We start from the raw sequence: 20560 nt of genomic DNA, 5'->3' as shown, positions 1-20560 counted from the left end.
GGCGTGGGTGGGGTCACATGAGCCTAATAGTGGATCTATGTATTTATGATTTTTAAGAAGAGTTCTTACCGTTTAAGACACATACCAAAATATAATAAAGAGACACATCTGGTATTTGTTTCAAAGCCACTGATAAAACAACGTGTATTTTGATGATCATTATAGGTGGGTGGTGGGTCCATGGGGGTCACTGTACTTTCATATATATTTGAACATTTGTATGTTTACATATGTCTGAGCATAAGAAAAAGTGAAAAATTTTGAGTTCTTGTACAAAAATATAGGACAATGTGGCTCATACCATTATGATTTGCATATAATACACATGTTACAAGCAAAACTACTTAATGTTGCCTTAAAATATTACAATAAGGAGAAAAATGCAAACAGATGAATTCTAAAAAATTCCACACATCCGCTAGTAGTTACAATTTCCAAATTCAAGTTAAAAGGCAAACATTTTAAAAGGAGGGCATGGAAAACATACATTTCGCAAGGGATCACCTACAAGTTTAAGAATTCCAAGTTTTCAGCATTCTCAGAACTTGTCAAGTCTCAAAAATCCTGCTGATCACTCCATTTTCCACATACTTTTCTATGACCTCATTACTCATATATTCAACAGACTGAGTATCTACTAAGTGCTTGACTCCATGTATACAATGGTAAAGACACAGCCTTGCTTTTCTGCACTGGATATTCCAGATATGGTAAAAGGCCATTACAGGAAAATGACTTGTTTCTAAGGATTGGTGTGTGTATAAACTTGAATTCTAAAGGTAAGTTCAAAGAATTGGGGTCATCATGAGACAGTAGATACCTTTGATGCTACTGTTCTAAATTTTTAATGCTTGGAAATGCCACCATTTTAAAACTCTGGATAAAGAAATAGAATTGACACAGAGGAGCTACCGGTTACCCCTGACGTTTTGACCGGAAGTAAACAAAAGTTCAAAGTTTTAAACCCTTTCTATTAAATAAACACCCAAGAGCTTCTTCCCTCTTACACCTAAAGTCACTTATTTTACCATCAATAAATCTTTGGAAACAGCCATTACCCTGTGTAGTGGAAAACATCCCTAGATAATATCTGAATGCCTTTAAATGATTCACTAAGTCTGACCATCCTAAATGTTATCAACTGCTTGGTTTCCCCAAAGGCCTTCCCACCAAACACAGCTTCAGCTCATCGTATGTCACTTTAGGACAAGGTCATTCCATATTCGGATTTTTCAACTGTCGCACACTAAGAGTAGTTCTCTTTCTGTAATCTCAAATCTACTAAAACAGAAAGTAGACACCACAACTGCAAAATCTTTCATGCTTAAAGGCCAGTGTATTAAGTTCCTTTCCATGCAAAACTTAATGAGGTATCTTATATGCTTGCGATGTCTTTTCCAAATCAAGTGTGGGGCAACCTTTGAAGATCCACTTGGCGTTGTCATCTTGTCCTATGTTCTGATAAGTATCTTATGCGAGAAAGGAATATACTTGCTGACCTACAGATTAGTCCCGGGGGAGTGTGCTATATAAGTGCTAACGTCTATGGTCTCTTCCATTGATGTCAAGCTCACAGTGGGGCCGTTCCCAACTTGAATCACCAGATGCCTACAGAAGCCACTCAGATACGCCATGGCAGGGAGGAGGAAGAGGAGGAGGAGTTTGCTGTCCTAGGGTGGAGGGAAGAGGCTGCTGGTTGGCAAAGCTAGGACTAATGGTGGTGAAGTCATCCCCTCTAGGACGCCATGCCCAGCAGAAAACCTCCGAAAAAGCCACCAGTCACTAGAACGTTCTTCTTCACAAACGACACCACCTAGGAACAGAAGACAGCACAGTGGATTACTCAGCTGAGAATGCTGTTATTAGGGAGGACGAGGATCTGAAGGTGAGCTGACGGGTCTTAGGCTAAGCTGCTGGCGGAGGTCTCTCCCAACCTGTCCACGCATTCCTCCCACCCACGATCTGCTGGGTCTAGCCAGACACCCTGCTCTGAAATTGGATTTTTACTCCAATTCCCACAGCTTCCTGCCTCCAGTGAGAGGTCCCGCCTGTTTGAGACTCGGAGCCCTACGGCTCCCGCACGTGCCCATGACTGACCTCCATCCCAGACCGCACTTGGCTGAGCAGGGCGGATGGACACCCTCTTCTCCCATGTGCAAACACCACCTTAGAAAAGTGTTCACCAAGAACACACCCTGCAGCCTGGCTTACTTATTTCCTGAATCTAAGTACCCCCTCCCTGGCCCCCTTATTAGAGGCACTGTCTCTTGCCATCTGCCCTGGGGCGGGGGGTGGGGATGAAAACAGTCATAGCATTTTATGAAATACCTGTGTGCATTCATGCTCTTTACTAATGAACCTCAACTTGCTACACCTTGGCTCTCAACCCCACCATCCAACTGCAACTGTTCACGTCAAAATCCCTGATGGCCTCCTGGTTGCTACACACTGACCCCAAATATGAAAATGGGCTCACTGCAAGAACAGCCACCCTCCCTTGGAAGAGGAAAGCAAAAACTCAGGGAATGAATGAACCAATTCCAAACCTTCTGGTTAGTTTACAAGTGTTTGCTGTTAAGTCACTAGGAGGTTCTAATCAAACATGAACAATATTATTTTTTATTGTATACATTCCTGTATCATTAAAGAAGCTTTTGATAACCATGCATTATTTTTGTACATGTCTGAATAAAGAAATAATTTAGAAGTGAAAAAAGTGCAACTTTCGTAACCTTGAGCTTGAGGGGGATGGAAGGGGGAAGGACTATCTAAGTATGTGAACCCCCACAAAGGCCACGTGCCACTCTGGGCAATGGATAGCTTCGTTGTTTTCATTTGTTTTTCCATTTTACTGAAGTATAGATTTTCTACAATGTTTGGCAAAGTTAGACGCAGCAAAGTTACTCAGTTGTGCACATATATTCTTTTTGAAAATATTCTTTCCCATTACGGTTTATCCCAGGAGACTGGATGCAATTCCCTGTGCTATAACATAGGCCTGGGCAGGTACCCATTCGATACAGTTTTTAATAATCTGTAGCTGCTAATCCCACACTCCCCTTCCCTCCCCCATGAGTCTGTTCTCTCTGGGAATCTGTCTCTATTTCATAGAGATATTCCTTTGTGTCATATTTCAGATTCCACTGATAAGTGCTATCATAGGGGATTTTTCTCTTTCTGACTTACTTCCCTCAGTATGATCAGAGTGGCTGTAAAACAGATGTCCTCATCCTCCTCACTTCCTGACAAGAACTAGTTCAAGGAATGATCAACCCACGTATGTGCCTGCATCCCCAATAAAAGTCACCAAACTTTCTACTGGTCCTTGTAGGTTTACCCTTTGAAAATGCCTCTGAGGTAAAGATAATCCATCCCAGGCTGACATACGGGTATATCTTCTCCATTTTTGTACAGACAAAGTTGTCTACACCCTTAGGTTGCACAGAAACAAAATGAAGTCTCACCTCCTCTGCTTTGCTCTTGACCTCTGTAGGTATCTGGTTGCTCTTGCGGATCTTCAGCTGTTCTTTGGCCTTTTTCATGTCCTTCTCTACACGCTGCCAGTCCACTTTGATGTAGCCAGTATGGTTTGCAAGCTTTAGTGTCAAAAATGACCACAAAAGAGGAGAAACACAGGCTGGTTATTTCTCTTGTTCAGAATAAATTACTAAAATCCTTTATCAAAAACTCTTCTGAGTTTCTATTTTTTTGAGACATATGCCATCCAGGTTTTGGTACGACCATGATATTCGCTCCACAGCTCCTCATCATCCGTCCAATGTGCAAGGCCCAATGCCTGGCACCAGAAATCAACAGATAGGCCTTCAATGACTACTGGCAATTCTTTTACCTTAACTCTTACCCATCTCGATGAAGTTTTAAGTTAGCTTAAAAAATATAATGGTAAATGAAAATCAGAACTGTAAGTAGAGAGATAAGGTAAAGAAACCTTAAAGCCAACATAAGCTAGACTTTCTTGACCACTTGAACAGAGCAAGGCTGTCAGGACCTGGCCCCACAGAGACTCCTCATGAGTGATTTCTTTTAAGCAGCACAGAGAAAAGCCATTCAAATATACCTACAGAAGATGACTACTTCCCTCACTCAAGACAGGCACACACATAGACTCAGTGGGAAGTATTTCATCACTAACGTGAGAACAGGATAAAACTGATTCAGGCATGACTTTTCCTGATGGACTAGTGTTACCCAGGGAACAAAAAGACAGCCAACCCTCCAAACATAACACTTCTCTCCTTCCAGTTTTGGATATGATGAATTGTACCTCTCTGGATAGCTTAAAATATCTGAAACTGAAATTCTTCTCCACTGTCTAGTCTTCTCCTGCACTGTTGCTCACCCTCAAGTCTTTTAGTTAATGGTACCCGCCAACTAATCCGTCACCCAAACCAGGCTGGAGAAAGTATTTGCAGTACACGTCAATAAAAAAAAAATTAACACTGATAAAAAGTAAGATTCTTTTAGAGATCAGTAAAGAAGAAAACCCACTTGAAAAATAGAGAAAAGGCAACTCACAGAAGACAGTGGTCAGCATAAGGGAGAAGTTCAACTTCATAAGTAATTAAGGAAATTAACATTACAGTTAACAAGGTACCATAACTTTTTATCAGATTGGAGATAGATAAACTCCTGAAAATACAGTGCTGGGAAGGAGATAGGGAATGGACATTCCCTACCACACTCTTCCTGAGAGGGTTAACCAGCAGCCTTGTAAGAGAGTGGTTTGGCTATATCCAGATGTAAGAGGCATCCAGGTGAGAAAAGAAAAAAAAAAACTGTCACTAATTGTTGACATGTTTCTCTATATAATTTCAAAGAATCCAACAAAACCCCACAATTTTTACACCCTCAAAAGTGAATGTAGCCAGGATCTACACTATAAGATGAACACACAAAATCAACTGCATTAGCAATGTTAGTTAATGTTAGCAATGTGAACTGGAAATGGGAAATAAAATTTAAGATTTTACAAGAGTTGCAAAATAACTGAATACTAGGTGCAAATCTACACAAAAATCATACAGGATATCTCTATGCTAAAAACGACAAAATGTTGAAGAAAGAACTCAAAGACGACCAAAATAAATGGAGGAGCAGGCCATATACACAGAATGGAAGACTCAACATAGAAGTGATCAGGCCAGTGAAAGAAAGTCAAAGTTGCTCAGTCGTGTCCAATTTCTGCGACCCCATGGACCATAAAGTCCATGGAATTCTCCAGGCCAGAATACTGGAGTGGGTAACCATTCCCTTCTGCAGGGGATCTTCCTGACCCAGGGATCAAACCCAGGTCTCCCTCATTGCAGGTGGATTCTTTGCCAACTGAGCTACCAGGGAAGCCCCAGATTAGGCCAGAGTTACTGCAAACCCAACCCCAGCAAGCTATTTTAGAGCTAACTAAACAAGCTGCTTCTAAATCTGTATGAAAAGACAAAGAAATTAGAACAGCCAAATCACACTATCTGATTTCACAGCAATCAAGACAGTGTGATATTGGAGAAGATACACAGAAGAGATGGACACAGAGATTAATAGGCCAAAATAAAAAGAACAGAAACAGAAAACACAATCGAAAAACAGGCAAAAGACCTGAATAGATACTTCACCAAAAAGGAGCTCTGGACAGCAGATAAACACATGAGATGATGTCCAACATCAGGAGTTGTATCATTCTGAGTCCAATCAAGAGAGCTTTAGGACTAAGGGTGAGTGGTTGAGCAAAGGCAAAAGAGCAAGGCAAGCTCTTATAAGGAACAAAACTGAGCCATAGATGGACAAGATTTATACGGAAAAAAATAATAAAATTCTAGGCAAAGATACTACAGAAGACTGAAAGAAATGGAGAGACAGTCTGTGTTCACAGCTAGATGATACAGTCTCATAAAAGATTTTAATTCCCCCCCCCCAATTTATCTATATGGTTCCCATGCAATTCCAATCAAAACAGAAGCAAAATCTCTGAAAGGAATTCACAAGCCTGTCCTAACATTTAAATGGGAGAAGTGAAGGTACAGAGGCCGCCACAATGACCCTGAAGAATAGGTGCAGGAACCCATCTTGCCAACTATCAAGGAGCAGCAAAGCAGACAGAGTCCAATCCACCCACAGATGAATTCGCATGTATGATAGAGGCAGTGGTACAAATACTGGGAAAAGGAAGACATTCGCAAAAGGTGGCTAGGACAGTCATCCAGAAACAAGAGAGGAACCTGGATCCTTATGTCAAACGACAAGATAATGACAAGCCCCTCCTCACTCCTTCCTTCTGTTTCCTTCTGGGTTGTCATCATCCTTCCTTCCTCTCACCCCTTTTGACACCAGGACAGTGACAGCTGAATCCCTGTGCACCCTGACCCATCGGGAAAAGTCACTCGAATTTTGACTCTCACATGGGACTACCCTGCTAAAATGGGACCCCAGCACAAGTCTACGAACTATGGCTCCTACACAGCAGGCATTCGCCAGCTCAGCTGCAACTCAGAAGCTGGAAAATATTCCAATAGATCAGCCTGCTGGTGCTGGGCTGAGTCGCTCAGTCCCGTCCGACTCTTAGCAACCCCATGGACTGTGGCCCACCAGGCTCCACTGTCCATGAGGGTTCTCCAGGCCAGAACACCGGAGTGGGTTGCCCTGCCATCCTCCAGGAGATCTCCTCGACCCAGGAATTGAACCCAGGTCTCCCACACTGCAGGCAGATACTTTACCAGCTGAGCTACCAGGGAAGCCCACAAGCTCTGAAATCAGATGGAGGTTGGCAGGCCAGGCCCCAAGCCTTGGTGTTGTATCAGATGCCCAGGTGATTCCAATGTGGAGTCAGGTTTGCAAACCAAGTAGACAGGGGTGGCCTCAGGGAACCAGTAGGCAGTTGTTCAAATACAAACTCCAGGCCAAGGGACAGCACAGACCATCTGACCATAAGGTCATTTAGCCCTCATGTCTCACCAGCTTAGTGTCTAAGAATAAGTCAGATCACAGGGCGCTTGCATCACACTGGGGATTTTTGAAACCACACCTGCTTCATCTTTCAAGCAGTCTTAAAAACCCTGGAAGGGAGAGATGATAAGGAATACATACGCATGTTCCCATGTTATAAATGACAAAAGAATCCATCTCATGATACTTGATGAAGTTTGACTCAAAAGGTCATCAGCCTTTCCAAAAGTACGTGAAACCATTCAGTGTCACAGAGCCAGGGCTAGATTGCACCTCCCCGGGCTACATTCCGAATGGGCAAGGGGAACAGCCAAGCATCCAGGAACATTTCCCGTACAGACCTGAAGCAGAAAAAATCCACCTCCCACAGCCGTTGCAGCCAGTTTTCCAACCTTCTGGAATATGAAACCCGTGCACCTACAAAAACCAAAGGAACCAGCTGTCAGAGAAGCACATACGTGGACTTCTGACAACATTCATGTCTTACCTTGGGACGATCCGGCCAACTTCCTGCTACATAGGACATACAGCCAGTCCCCTCCAGAGGGAGGAAACGGCAGAGACTCGGAACTCAGAAAGACCCAGACTGAGATCTTGGCTCTACCTACTTTGTTCTGTGGTCTTGAGCAAATCCCTTTATTTCTTTTTAAACAGTTTTTTATTTTAATTGGAGGATAATTACTTAATATTGGAGTGATTTTTGCCATACATTGACATGAATCAGCCATGGGTGTACATGTGTTCCCCATCCCGAGCCCTCCACCCACTTCCCTCCCCATCCCATCCCTCTGGGTCATCCCAGTGCACCAGCCCCGAGCACCCTGTCTCATGCATCGCACCTGGACTGGCAATCTATTTCACCTATGGTAATATACATGTTTCAATGATATTCTCTCAAATCAGCCCACCCTCGCCTTCTCCCAGAGTCCAAAAGACTGTTCTTTACATCTGTCTCTTTTGCTTCTCACATATAGGGCCATCATTACCATCTTTCTAAATTATATGTGTGTGTGTGTGTGTGTGTGTGTGTGTGTGTGTGTGTGTGTGAATACACCATACTGGTGTTTTTCTTTCTGACTTCACTCTGTATAATAGGCTCCAGTTTCATCCACTTCATTAGAACTGACTCAAATGGATTCTTTTTAATGGCTGAGTAATATTCCATTGTGTATATGTACCAGGGCTTTCTTATCCATTCATCTGCTGATGGACATCTAGGTTGCTTCCATGACCTGCCTATTATCCCTTGAAACGCCCAACCTGCATTTCTCAGAGAACTCTGGCGATGTGGTGGAGAATGGATTAGAAAAATGGAGGAGACATGCCAGGGGTCTGCACTAAGGCCATGTGATGGAGGGAAGAAAAACATGACTGTTTGAGCCTAGAGGACTCACATCGGAAATGGGACAGGATTCTGCCTCGAATGATGAAGCAGACAGCTGGAGTGTGTATTTATTTCTGCATTTGGCCTTCGCTGCAGCATGTGAGTTGTGGCATGTGAACCCAGTTGCTCCACGTGGGATGTACTCGCCTGACCAGGGATCACAGAGTCTCGGCCACTGGCCCACCAGGGTAGGCCCTTTTCTTTTCATCTTTAAAATTAGTTATGGAGAATAAAGTATAGGACACGTGTGGAATTTGGTAAAGCAGTCTGTCAATGTGTCCCAGAGCCAGAATCAATTATATGAGGAATAAAAAAAGATATCCAGCACCCAGTAAGGTAAAATGCACAATAGAAAGTAAAAGTGAAGTCGTTCAGTCATGTCTGACTCTTTGCAACCCCACAGACTGTAGCCTACCAGGCTCCTCGATCCATGAGATTTTCCAGGCAAGAATACTGGAGTGGGTTGCTGTTTCCTTCTCCAGGGGATCTTCTTGACCCAGGGATTGAACCTGGGTCTCCCGCATTGTAGGCAGACGCTTTACCATCTGAGCTACCAGGAAAGCCCTGCTATTCAATTAAAATTACCAGGCGTGTGGAGCAGGAAAAAAGGCCCATAATGAGGAAAAAAATAACTCAGCTGAAAGCAAGCTAAAAGTGGCACCAAAGATACAACACAGACAAAAAGAGCAGTTACTCTGACTGTAATTCATGTGTTCAAGTAGCTAGAGGAAAGGCTGTATATAATAGGTAGGGACAAGGAACATATTTTGCCAAGATTAAAATCAAACTTCTAGAGGTGAAAACTATAGTGTCTGAGATAAACACTATGCTTGATCGAATTGCAGTTTAGATCAATGTAGAAAAAAGATCACTAAATGTGACATAAAAATAAACACTATCAATATGAAACAGAAAAATACATAAACATGCCTGTAATACTGAACTACAGTTATACATTGGGGAAAGCTGGAGGATGGGCTCTCTCTGGGTTATTTTTAACAAGCACCCATGAAGCTACAGTTATTTCAAAATAAAAACTTTTTAAAAACTTAAGTATCAGTGAACCACAGGAAAATTTCAAGCAGTGTAATATCTGTCTTATTGGGAATTGTTGAAGGATAGAAAAATATTTGAATAAATAATGAGGAAAAAAAACAATGAGGAAAATGTTCTAGTCTGTATCCAGTAAAAATATCTTGCAAAAAACAAAGATGAAGGCCTTTCTCAGATACACAAAATCTGAAAAACAAATCATCACTAGCAGACCAAAAGAACAAAGAATACCAAAAAGAAATCTTTCAGGCAGAGGAAAATGATAACAGCTAGAAATGCAGATACGCACAAAAGCATGAGGAGCAAAAGAAATTGTGAGAGTAAATTGCAAGGTTTCATTTTCATTATTTAAAAATATGTGGTGGTTTAGTCGCAAGTTGTGTCCAACTCTTGCGACCCCAGAGACCCTGCCAGGCTCCTGTTTAAAAATATAAGAATTAAATATTCAATGAAAAGTAATAAGAATGCATTATAGATTAATAACATATAAATGTTAAATGTATGACAATAAAAAAAAATAAACGTATGACAATGAAAATCAAGGGTAAAGGAGTTAAATGGAAGTATATTGTTATAAGAGCACCACAGTCTATGTGAACTGGTATTTCTCTTGATGAGACTCTGATAAATAGAAGATACATCCTATAAACTCTAAAGCAACCACAAAAATTACACAATGAGGAGACATAGCTAATAAACCAAGAAAGGGCATAAACAGAATTACAGGCTTCCCTGGTGGCTCAACTGATAATGAATCTGCCTGTGATGTGGGACACCTGGATTTGATCCCTGGGTTGGGAAGATCCCCTAGAGAAGGGAAAGGCTACCCACTCCAGTATTCTGGCCTGGAAAATTCTAGGGACTATAAGTCCCTGGGGTATCAAAGACTGAGCCACTTTCAGTTTAACTTTTCATGTGACTCAGCAGCAGCAGCAGCAGAACTAAGCACAAAAAAAACTGGACTTCATCAAAACTAAAAATTTTGTCCATTAAAGGACATTATCGCACTTCCTTGGAGGTCCCATGGTGAATGTCCAATGCAGGTGATATGGGTTCAATCCCTGATCCAGGAAGATTCCAGATGGCATAAGGCAACCAAGCCTCTGCGCCCAGAGCCTGGGAACTGCAACTAGAGAAAGCCCGCACACAGCAACAGAGATCTAGTACAGCCAATTCAATAAATCAAATTTTCTAGAAAGGACTTTATCCAGAAAGTAGAAAGACAATTTAATAGAATAAAATCTTTTCATTCAGGTCTGCTGCTGCTGCTGCTGCTGCTAAGTCACTTCAGTCATGTCTGACTCTGTGTGATCCCCATAGACAGCAGCCCACCAGGCTCCCCCGTCCCTGGGATTCTCCAGGCAAGAACACTGGAGTGGGTTGCCATTTCCTTCTCCAATATGTGAAAGTGAAGTCGCTCAGTCGTGTCCAACTCTTAGCGACCCCATGGAATGCAGCCCTGGCAAGAGTCAAATATCTCAAGCAAAGAATTCTTACAACTGAAGAATAGAAAGACAAAACAACTCCATTTCTCCAGATCAGAGGCAGAGATGGCCAACACACACATGGAAAGATGCTCAATATCAGTAGTCACCATGTCAGACCCAGATCATGCTCACTAAGATGGCTACAATAATTTCTTTTTACTTGAGAAAACAGTGTTGGTGAGATGTAGCTGTAACAAGGAAAGCAGTCCCAATGCACACTGCAACATGAATGAATATCAAAAACATGCTCTCAGGGAAAGCCAGACACAGAAGGTCACACAGTGTATGATTTGATTTATTTTAAACCTAGAGAGAGGCCATGGTTACCAAAGCTGTGAATGGACTAAATGCCACTGAATTGTACACTCTAAAAGGTCAGTTTTCTTTTGGGTGAATTTCACCTTAATTAAAAAACATATATATGGGTATACACAGTATACCTATGTTTATTACACACACATACCTGATCCAAAAGAAAAGAATACCATGATGATAAATTTAAACCTGATAATAAAGAAAATACACTTAAATGTAAACAGCCTGTGTGTTAGTCACTCCCTATGGACTGTAGCCCACCAGGCTCCTCTGTCCATGGGATTCTTCAGGCCAAGAATACTGGAGTGGGTTGCCATTTCCTTTGCCAGAAACCATCTAAGCACTTTAATTAAAATGAACAGATTGTCAAAGTGGAATGAAAAAAGGGAGACCCACCTACATGCTGTCTACAAGAAACCTGTTTTAATTAAACATACAGACTCCACTTTCCTGAACCTTGCCCCACATGGCTCTTCCCTTGGTTGATTTTAATCTGTATCCTTTTGTGGTAAAAAAATTGTACCCATGAATAAACCAGCTCTCAGTGAGTTCTGTGGATCCTCCAAGGCAAATGTCAAACATGAGAGTAGTCTTGGGGACCCCCAACTCTTCAAACCAGTGACTCTGGCAAGGCTGCAGGGTGCAGGATCAATATACAAAAAGCAATCGCATTCCTGTAATATAAGTGATGAACCACGATTTGTAGCAACATATACAAAAGTTAATCAAAACAGATCACTGAACTAAATGAAAAATCCAAACCTATATATCATATAGAAGAAAACACAAAAGAAACTTCTGGTGACCCTGGATTAGGTAAATATTCTCAGACATGACACCAAAAGCTACAGCTATAAAAGAAATAATTGATATGTGGTATTTCAAGATTAAGATCTTCTGTTCTTTGAAAGATACTGTCAAAATAATAAAAAGCTATAAAGTAGAATAATATACTTGCAAATCATGTATCTAAGACTTGCATCCAGAATATAAAGAAATCTCACCACCCAGTAGTGAGAAAAAAATCAACTCCCCAATAAAAACATGTAGAAAATATCTAAGCATATCTCACCAAAAACAGATGGGATAGTAAAAACAAGCCCACGAAAAAAATATTCAACATTATTCATCAGAAAAATGTAAATTAAAACTACAATGAGATATCACTTCACAGCCACTAGGATAGTTGTAATAAAAAACATATTATGCCAGAAATAGACTGAAAGACATAGAGAACAAACCAGTGTTTACCAGTGGCAGAAGAAAGTGGGAAGGGACAAGATAGGGCTAGGGGATTAGAATTGCTGCTGCTGCTGTTCAACCTGATAAGCAACCAGGATATATTGTATAGCACAGGGAAAACAGAGTCATTATCTTGTCAGAATTCTTACATTATCTTGTAAGAATGGAGTTTAACCAGCAGAAATACTGAATCACTACACTGTGCATCTAAAAGTAATACAATATTGTAAATCAACCACACTTAACAAAAAAGACATTATGCCAAGTGTTAGGATTTGGAGAAACTGGAACCCTAATTAATACACTGCAGGGGGAGACGTAAGACAGTACTTTAGAAAACTGCTTGACAGAGTCTTAAAAAGTTAAGACATTCACCTACTATGACTCAATCATACTTTTTCGAGGTATTTACCCACAAGAAATGGAAAGCATAAGGTCATACAAAGATGGGTATACAAACGTGAACAGCAGTTTTAGCCCCAAAGTGCAAACGAACCAGTATCATCAAAGGGGAATGGATGAACTATTTTATCCATACAGTGGACTAGTACTCAGTAATAAAAGGGAATGAACTAGTGATACACACAACAGCACATCTGAACCTTGAAATTAGTATGCTCAGGGCAAGAAGCCAGATTAAAAAAAAAAAGAATACACACTGCATAATTCCATTCACATACGATTCTAGAAGATGCCAAGTGATCTATAGTGATTCAAAGCACTAACTATGTGATCCTGGACAAGTACACCTTTCCAGGTCTTGTGAAGTGAAAGTCACTCAGTCGTGTCTGACTCTTCACGACCCCATGCACTTATACAGTCCATGGAATTCTCCAGGCCAGAATACTGGAGTGGGTAGCCTTTCCCTTCTCCAGGGGATCTTCCCAAACCAGGGATTGAACCCAGGTCTCCCACATTGCAGGCAGATTCTTTCCCAGCTGAGCCACCAGGGAAGACCAAGAACACTGGAGTGGGTAGCTTATCCCTTCTCCAGGGGATCTTCCCAACCCAGGAATCAGCAGGAGGCTTCTTTACCAACTGAGCTCTCAGGGAAGCCCCCTTTCTATGCCTTAGTTTCTACGAAATGATGATAGATCATAGCAATACCCATTTCAGAGTTTTTGTGAGCAGGAAATGCGCGATCTATATCCTTAAAATTGCACCTGGCAAGTAGTGAATACTATGTGTAACCATTAAATAGCACTTGACCATTATGTGTAAATGTATACAACACGTGAGGTGATCAATTGCACAAAAGTCAACATGTTTTCATTGGTTACAGGAGATGGTTTCTATGACCAAAACACTGCATTGTGCCAAAAACAGACACTGGACATCATTTCCATAACTTACCATCCAGTGACACCTCCAATTAACAGCTGGGTTGCCACACTATACTTTTCAGCTGAAGGCCCAGATTCCTGCCCAAACAGCGTGCGCCACCATGGCTGCTTTTTAGCAAGTTCTGCAAGGTCCAGTGACTCAAACTTTCCTTCAAAGTTTCCTACAAGAATTAAGATACTGCATAAGAAAACAGTTACTGTCACAATAAATTACTAACATTCCTACCCTAGATTAAGAGACATTTAAGGAAACAGAGACAGCTTAATAAGAACCTCTAAATATTTATCTGTTTCAAATAGCAAATTCGCTCAGGAATTCTGACCAGCAACTTTTGAAAATCAGATGAAAATCAACAAATATCTTGGAGGGGAAAAAAATATCCACAATTTAGAATGAGTACTCGAATTTCTCCTCTCAAGCTGAAAAACCTCCAAAAGGACCCAGGAAAAACTGGTAGGAGAACTTAATCATGCCTCCTAAATGAAATGGATTTTCTTCAGTTGTCTCTCTTTTTCAGGAGTAACTCTATACTATTTAGTAGCTCAACAAATTCACAAACTCTCGGTACTAAGTGGCTGGTCACTGAAGAGAACTGTTACTATTGACCAGGCAATGTGCTCAGAAATAAACAGGTATAAGTAAACCCAAGGAACAAAGCAGGTACAGAACAAGGTACAATTTGTTAACCCCATTTTATAGTTAAGAAGTGAAGGCTCAGAAGTTAGGTGATCTATGTACCCTCAAAGGGGGAAAAAGTTAAGTTTAATCCCTCTCGCTATAGGAAAATAAATTTCGTGAAAGAGATACAAGAACTCTACACTGTAAATGACAAAACACTGCAGAGTGGCAATCTCAGGCAGGGGTCTGGGATCATCTATTCCATCCACACATACAGATTGCATTGCTCAGAGTTAGTTTGGGCTTCCTTACCACCTGGTGGCTAGGGTCAGGGGTGCCTGTCTGAAGAAAGTGAGTAAGACAGTGAGGAAACTCAAGGGCTAGGCAGAAGCTTCATTATCATTTCAAACCTAGCCTCCAAAGCCATGCAGTGTTATTTCCACTTTATTCCGTCGGAGCAGTCACAAACTTCCACTCAAGATTCAAGGGGCAATACAGATAGATCCCAGTACTGCTGAGTGTCAAAGTCACACTGAAAAAAAAAAAAAGCATGGGGGAATGCAGAGATATCGCTGAAATCACTTAGGAAAACACAATGTGCCACCAGTGACCAAAACAACTGTGGGAGAAAAAAAAATAAAGCTCAAAGCATTTGAAGACTTCTTACAAAGTTACAGTAACATGGAGGTAACTAATTTCAAGAGTTATACAACTACTCTATTTGCCAGTGCAGAACTGACGTAAGCATAGAAAAACCTACCAATGGAAGAGACTCCAGAGTCTAGAAGTAGACCTACACATATAGTCATTTGATTGTCAGTAACACAGCACGGAAGTTATTTACTAGGGAAAGAAAGTGTTCAACAATTGTGTGAGAACTACTAGGTATCTGTACTAATAAAGACAAAAGGTCACTCCTTACTTGACACAATGCCCAAAATATAATTGAAGAATTAATTCAAGGCGGATCACATATCCCAATTTAGCAAAACCAAACTACGGACATTTAAGGAACTGGATTTTCTAGGGCCTGTTGTTGTTCAGTTGCTCAATCCTGTCTGACTCTTTGTGAACCCATGGACTGTAGCACACCAAGCTCTTCTGTCCCATGGGATTTCCCAGGCCAGAATACTGGAATGGGTTATCATTTCCTTCCACCCAGGAATTGAACCTGCGTCTCCCACGTTGGCAAGCAGATTCTTTACCACTGAGCCCCCTGGGAAGCCCTGTATGGCCTAAGCAGTAGTTAAATGACAATTTTTCTTCTAATGTAACCACAACACATTAATGCTGTGTTGAAAAAGAAAATCTCTCCCTGGGTTAAAGAACATCACTGAAAACAAGCAAGAGTTTTGAGTTTTGTTTTAATGTCATTTTATCAAGACCCTTAGCTCAACAGGGGGCTCCAGCCCAAACGGGTCAAATCAGAGACAGTGAGTTCACCCAAAGTCACTCAGTCATTCAACAAACGCTGCCAAGCGCTATGTGGAAAAGTTAGTAGCTTTGCTTACCGGTGGGGGCAGAAAGGATTACAGGATTAGTGATCATCAGTATGATAAAGCCAAATTCCTACTGTCAACGTCAAGGTTTCCCACCACAATTTCCTAGGTGCAAACACCTTATTCACTACACGTTTTAAGTAAATTGAGTTCAGTCTGCTCTGCAGAAACTCCCTTATGGATACCAACACCTTGCAAGTGTTCATCACTCAGTCGTGTCCAAGTCTTTGTGACCCCCGTGACCTGTAGCCCACCAAGCTTCTCTGTCTATGGGATTCTCCAGGCAAGAACACTGGAGTGGGTTGCCATTTCCTTCCCCAGGGGATCTTCCTGACACAGATATTGAACCCAGGTCTCCTGCATTGCAGGCTGACTCTTTACCAACATCTTAGAGTCACCGCAATTCCATGGTATGCTGGGAAATGTGTTAAGGATCGCGATGGGGTAGGGACAGGCTGGTGTGTCGTGCACACCCACAGCCAGGGCGTGACATCACTGAATTGTGACAGCACTGAACGCGGAGCTGAGGTGGGGGCAGACATGTGTGTGTGTGTGTCTGTGTGTGTGTGCAGACTGGTGGGAGGGCAGACTGGTGTGTGTGTGCGTGTCTGTGGGCAGAGTGGTGTATGTGGGGGCAGACTGGTGTGTGTGTGTGTGTGTGGAGACTGGTGTGGTAGGATAGACGGGTGTGTGTGGGGGGTAGACTGGTGTGTGTGTGTGTGTGTGTGTGCAGATTGGTGTGTGTCAGTGTGTGTACATACTGGTGTGTGTGTGTGTGTGTGTGTGTGTATAGGTGGGCAGACTGGTGTGTGTGTGTGTCTGTGGGCAGAGTGGTGTGTGGTGTGTGTGGGGGGAACAGACTGGTGTGGGGGAGGCAGACTGGTGTGTGTGCGTGTTGCACATGCACAACCAGGGTGTGACATCACTGAATTGTGACAGCTCTGAATGCGGAGCTGGGGCAGGGGCAGACTGGTGTGTGTGTGTCTGTGTCTGTCTGTGCGCGTGTGCGCGTATGCAGACTGGTGGGGGGGCAGACTGGTGTGTGTGTGTGTGGAGACTGGTGTGGTGGGATAGATGGGTGTGTGTGGGGGGCAGACTGGTGTGTGTGTGTGTGTGTGTGTGTGGTGGGGGCAGGGGACAGACTGGTGTGGAGGGGCAGACTAGTGTGTGTGTGTATGTAGGCAGACTGGTGTGTGTGGGACAGACCGGTGTGTGTGTGTGTGTGTGTGTTGCACAGGCACAGTAAGGGCGTGACATCACTGAATTGTGATGGCGCTGAACACAGAGCTGGGACAGGGGCAGACTAGTGTGTGTGTGGGGGGGGCAGACTGATGTGTGTGTGTGAACAGACTGGTGCGAGTGTGTGTGTGCAGATTGGTGTAGGGGCATAGACTGGTGTGTGGAGGGGGCAGATTGATGTGTGTGTCTGTGTGTGTGTACAGACTTGTGTGGAGTGTTAGACTGCTGTGTGTGGGGGACAGACTGATGTGTGTTGTGTTGCACACCCACAGCCAGGGCGTGACATCACAGAATTGTGACGCTACTGAATGCGGAGCTGGGGCAGGGGCAGACTGGTGTGTGTGTGTGTCTGTGTGTCTTAGACATGCACAGCCAGGGCATGACATCACGGAATTGTGACGGCAATGAACGCGGAGCTGGGGCAGGGACAGACTGGTGTGTGTGCGCGTCTGTGTCTGTCTTGGACACGCACAGCCAGGGCGTGGTGACATCACGGAATTGTGACGGCGCTGAACGCGGAGCTGGGAAGAGGTGCGGGGCTATCTCCACCACATGGACACGACAGCTGTCCATAACCGAAGAGTACAGATAACAGTGAAACATGGCAAATAATAAAGAAAGAATGAATTCTGAGTCCTTCCACTCTTGTGTTTTAAACAGAATTTCTGTAACCTTGTTTATATAAGTTTATAAAACTCATAGAAGTATATATGTTTATATGAGTTTTCGGTAATGGCTCTGTGAGACAGTGAAAGTTAAGTCGCTCAGTCGTGTTCGACTCTTTGCGACCCCATAGACTGTAACCCACCAGGCTCCTCCGTCCATGGAATTTTCCAGGCAAGAGTAACTGGAGCGGGTGGCCATTTCCTTCTCCAGGGGATCTTCCCGACCCAGGGATCGTACCCAGGTCTCCCGCATTGCAGGCAGACGCTTTACCATCTGAGCCACCAGGGAAACCCAGTGAGACAGTACTGAACTGAATATAGTCTGCAGCATTCACAGTGAGACAGGAAGCAGGACTTCAAAAGACCTGGTCCACTGTGTATTTGATTACAGGGACTCCGTTTTTTATTTTTCTGGGACTCCTGACTATGCAGACTACAGAGACGATTTCCAAGAACCGTACCCTATGTCCGCTTTCAAACCCATCAAAGCGCGAGGAGGGGCAGCCCGCACACAGAACCACCCGCCGGAAGTCTCCGGGTTCCCGACCGCTTCTGAGAACACAGACCAAAAGTTGCCTGGCCCAGGCTGCTAGGGAGGGGCCGGAAGGCGGAGGAGCCTGCCCCGCGCCGACCCCCCCCCCCCCCCCGGAAAAGCTCGGCTCTAGCGCGGCCGCTGACCTTGGCCGGGCCCGGCCCGAGCCTCAGCGCTCTCCCCCGCCCCTGAGCCGAGCGGGCTCCTCGGGGCGGGGAGCGCGGCCTGGCCTGGGAGGCGCGGAGCCCGTCCCCTTCCGGAGCCCGGGAAGGCGCCACCGGGGGCCCGTGCCCGCCCTTACCTTGACTGGCGGCGGCCATTTCGGCGAGCTCGTCTCGCGATGACACCCGCGGAGCTTCGCCGCGGGAGGACGCGGAGTGGCGCGCCGCCGTCTGCGCGAGCTGGCTTCCGGTACGTGGGGTAGATGTTTCCATTCCCACGGCGGCGGCGGAAGAGGCCAGGCGGGGCGCGGGCTGTCCCCGCCCCTTCTCGGCGCGCCGCAGCGTCACAAAGCCCCGGGGGCGGGGCTACAAGCGCCGTGGCCCCTCCCCACGGAGGGCCAGGCCGCGCGTGCGCAGAAAGCCTCTCGCGGCCGCGCTGGCTCCCCACTTCCGGTCCCGCTCGCTGGTCGCTGGGAAGAGTGTTCCTTTCAGTTACCCGCTAAAGGTTACGCGGCCTTTCCCTCGCGAACGCTGCTTCGCTCCTTCCTTTACGGAAAAGTTCAGAGGTGGGCTTGTGGTGGTTATTCATGTCAACACTGAGCACATACTTATCACTGCCCCAGCCCCAAGCGACAATTGTCGCTGTGACTCCGTCCCAGTTCACGGCGACACCGCCTTGCCAGAAACCTTGCTTTTATTCCAATGCTTCCGTCTCGGCCCAAATGACCCTCAGGGAACAGGCCACCTGCTTTCGTACCATTAAACCCGATCCTCACGGCTGTGGCCAGAGATCACGACCTTCCCTTGCCCAAAACCCTACCATGGCTCCCTAGAGCCTTCAGTGTACAAGTCACAGGCCCCTTACTGAAATGTAAGCTTCTTACATTTGCGCGTAAGGCACGCATCCCATGACCATCGGCATTTAAAATTGCGACCTGGTTCATCCCTCCTCCCCCTTCTCATACTTTACTTTCTTCTGGGCACAGTTCTTAGTTCACCTGACATACATAAGGGACCCCTGTCTTACAGGTATTACTTAGCGTCTCTAAGTTGATGGTTTTCCCTGCTGTGCACCCGGTGTTTGTGTAGGACTGTATCTGATTAGGACAAATGAGCCGTTGTGTGCTCTTTGGCGAACCACTTCACCACTCTGCCCCTTAGATGGTGCACCTGTACTTACTTTGCAGTCTCACTGTGAGGATTAAATCACATAATGTGTAAAGCATCTGACAGAGTTCAGTGCAGTCGCTCAGTCGTCTCTGACTGTTTGTGACCCCATGGACTGCAGCTTGCCAGGCTTCCCTGTCCATCACCAACTCCCGGAGCTTGCTCAAATTCATGTCCAAGAGTCGCCAGCATCACTGCCGTAGTTATCATGCTCTGTTGTAACTAGAGGCTTTCCTGGTGGCTCAGACTGTAAAGAATCTGCCTGCGACACAGGAGACCTGAGTTCGATCCCTAGATCAGGAAGATCCTCTGGCAGAGGTGGTTACACACTCTAGTATTCTTGCCTGGAGAATTCCATGGATCGAGGACCCTGGCGGGCTACAGTCCGTGGGGCCTCAAACTAGTCAGACACAACTAGGTAACTGACCCTCATGGTAACTATGTATCTACTTTTACGTCTACGCTGCTGTGCTATGACTCCCATAAGGCATGAAATGGATTTTATTCATCTCTGAAGCATGGACGTATAGAAAAAGGGTTAGGAGCATGACTTCTGGAGCTAGATTAAATCTTTATTTAATGTTACAGTTTACAAACTGTGTGACCATGGCCAGGATGCCTAACCTCTCCCTGCTTCAGTTTCATGACCTGTATGATGAAGACAAGAATGCTTGTTGCCTTAGAAAGCACTTAGAAGACTTCCTGGAATATATTACATGCCCGTTATTATCTCTGCAAAGTTGTGTCTAGCAGAGAGAAGGTCTCAGCAAATATTTAACCAAGGGGGTTTCTTCCTGATTGTTTTCAAACCTGACAATACCTTACCAATTGCTCCCAGTCAATTCTTACATGTGTACAACTGGACTTTGCATGATAACACTTCTTATAGAAACCCTGACA

The 20560-nt window shown here is 44.3% G+C and overlaps 1 protein-coding gene across 1 annotated transcript; it reads right to left on the bottom strand.

Moving 5' to 3' along the window:
- Positions 1 to 114: 114 nt before the first annotated feature.
- Positions 115 to 18784, bottom strand: FUNDC2 (FUN14 domain containing 2). The gene is made up of 5 exons (XM_065915367.1): positions 18634 to 18784; positions 13789 to 13939; positions 7296 to 7371; positions 3465 to 3596; positions 115 to 1813 (listed from the first exon to the last, which is right to left on the bottom strand). The coding sequence occupies exons 1-5, from the start codon at positions 18764 to 18766 to the stop codon at positions 1736 to 1738; spliced, it is 570 nt and encodes a 189-aa protein (XP_065771439.1). The 5' UTR covers positions 18767 to 18784; the 3' UTR covers positions 115 to 1735.
- Between the last annotated feature and the right edge of the window lie 1776 nt (positions 18785 to 20560).

This window comes from Muntiacus reevesi, chromosome X (genome assembly GCF_963930625.1).
Source record: "Muntiacus reevesi chromosome X, mMunRee1.1, whole genome shotgun sequence".
In the NCBI taxonomy this organism is placed as follows: Eukaryota; Metazoa; Chordata; class Mammalia; order Artiodactyla; family Cervidae; genus Muntiacus; species Muntiacus reevesi.
Note: the sequence above shows the minus strand (reverse complement) of the source record. Positions and strands in the feature narration are given on the sequence as shown.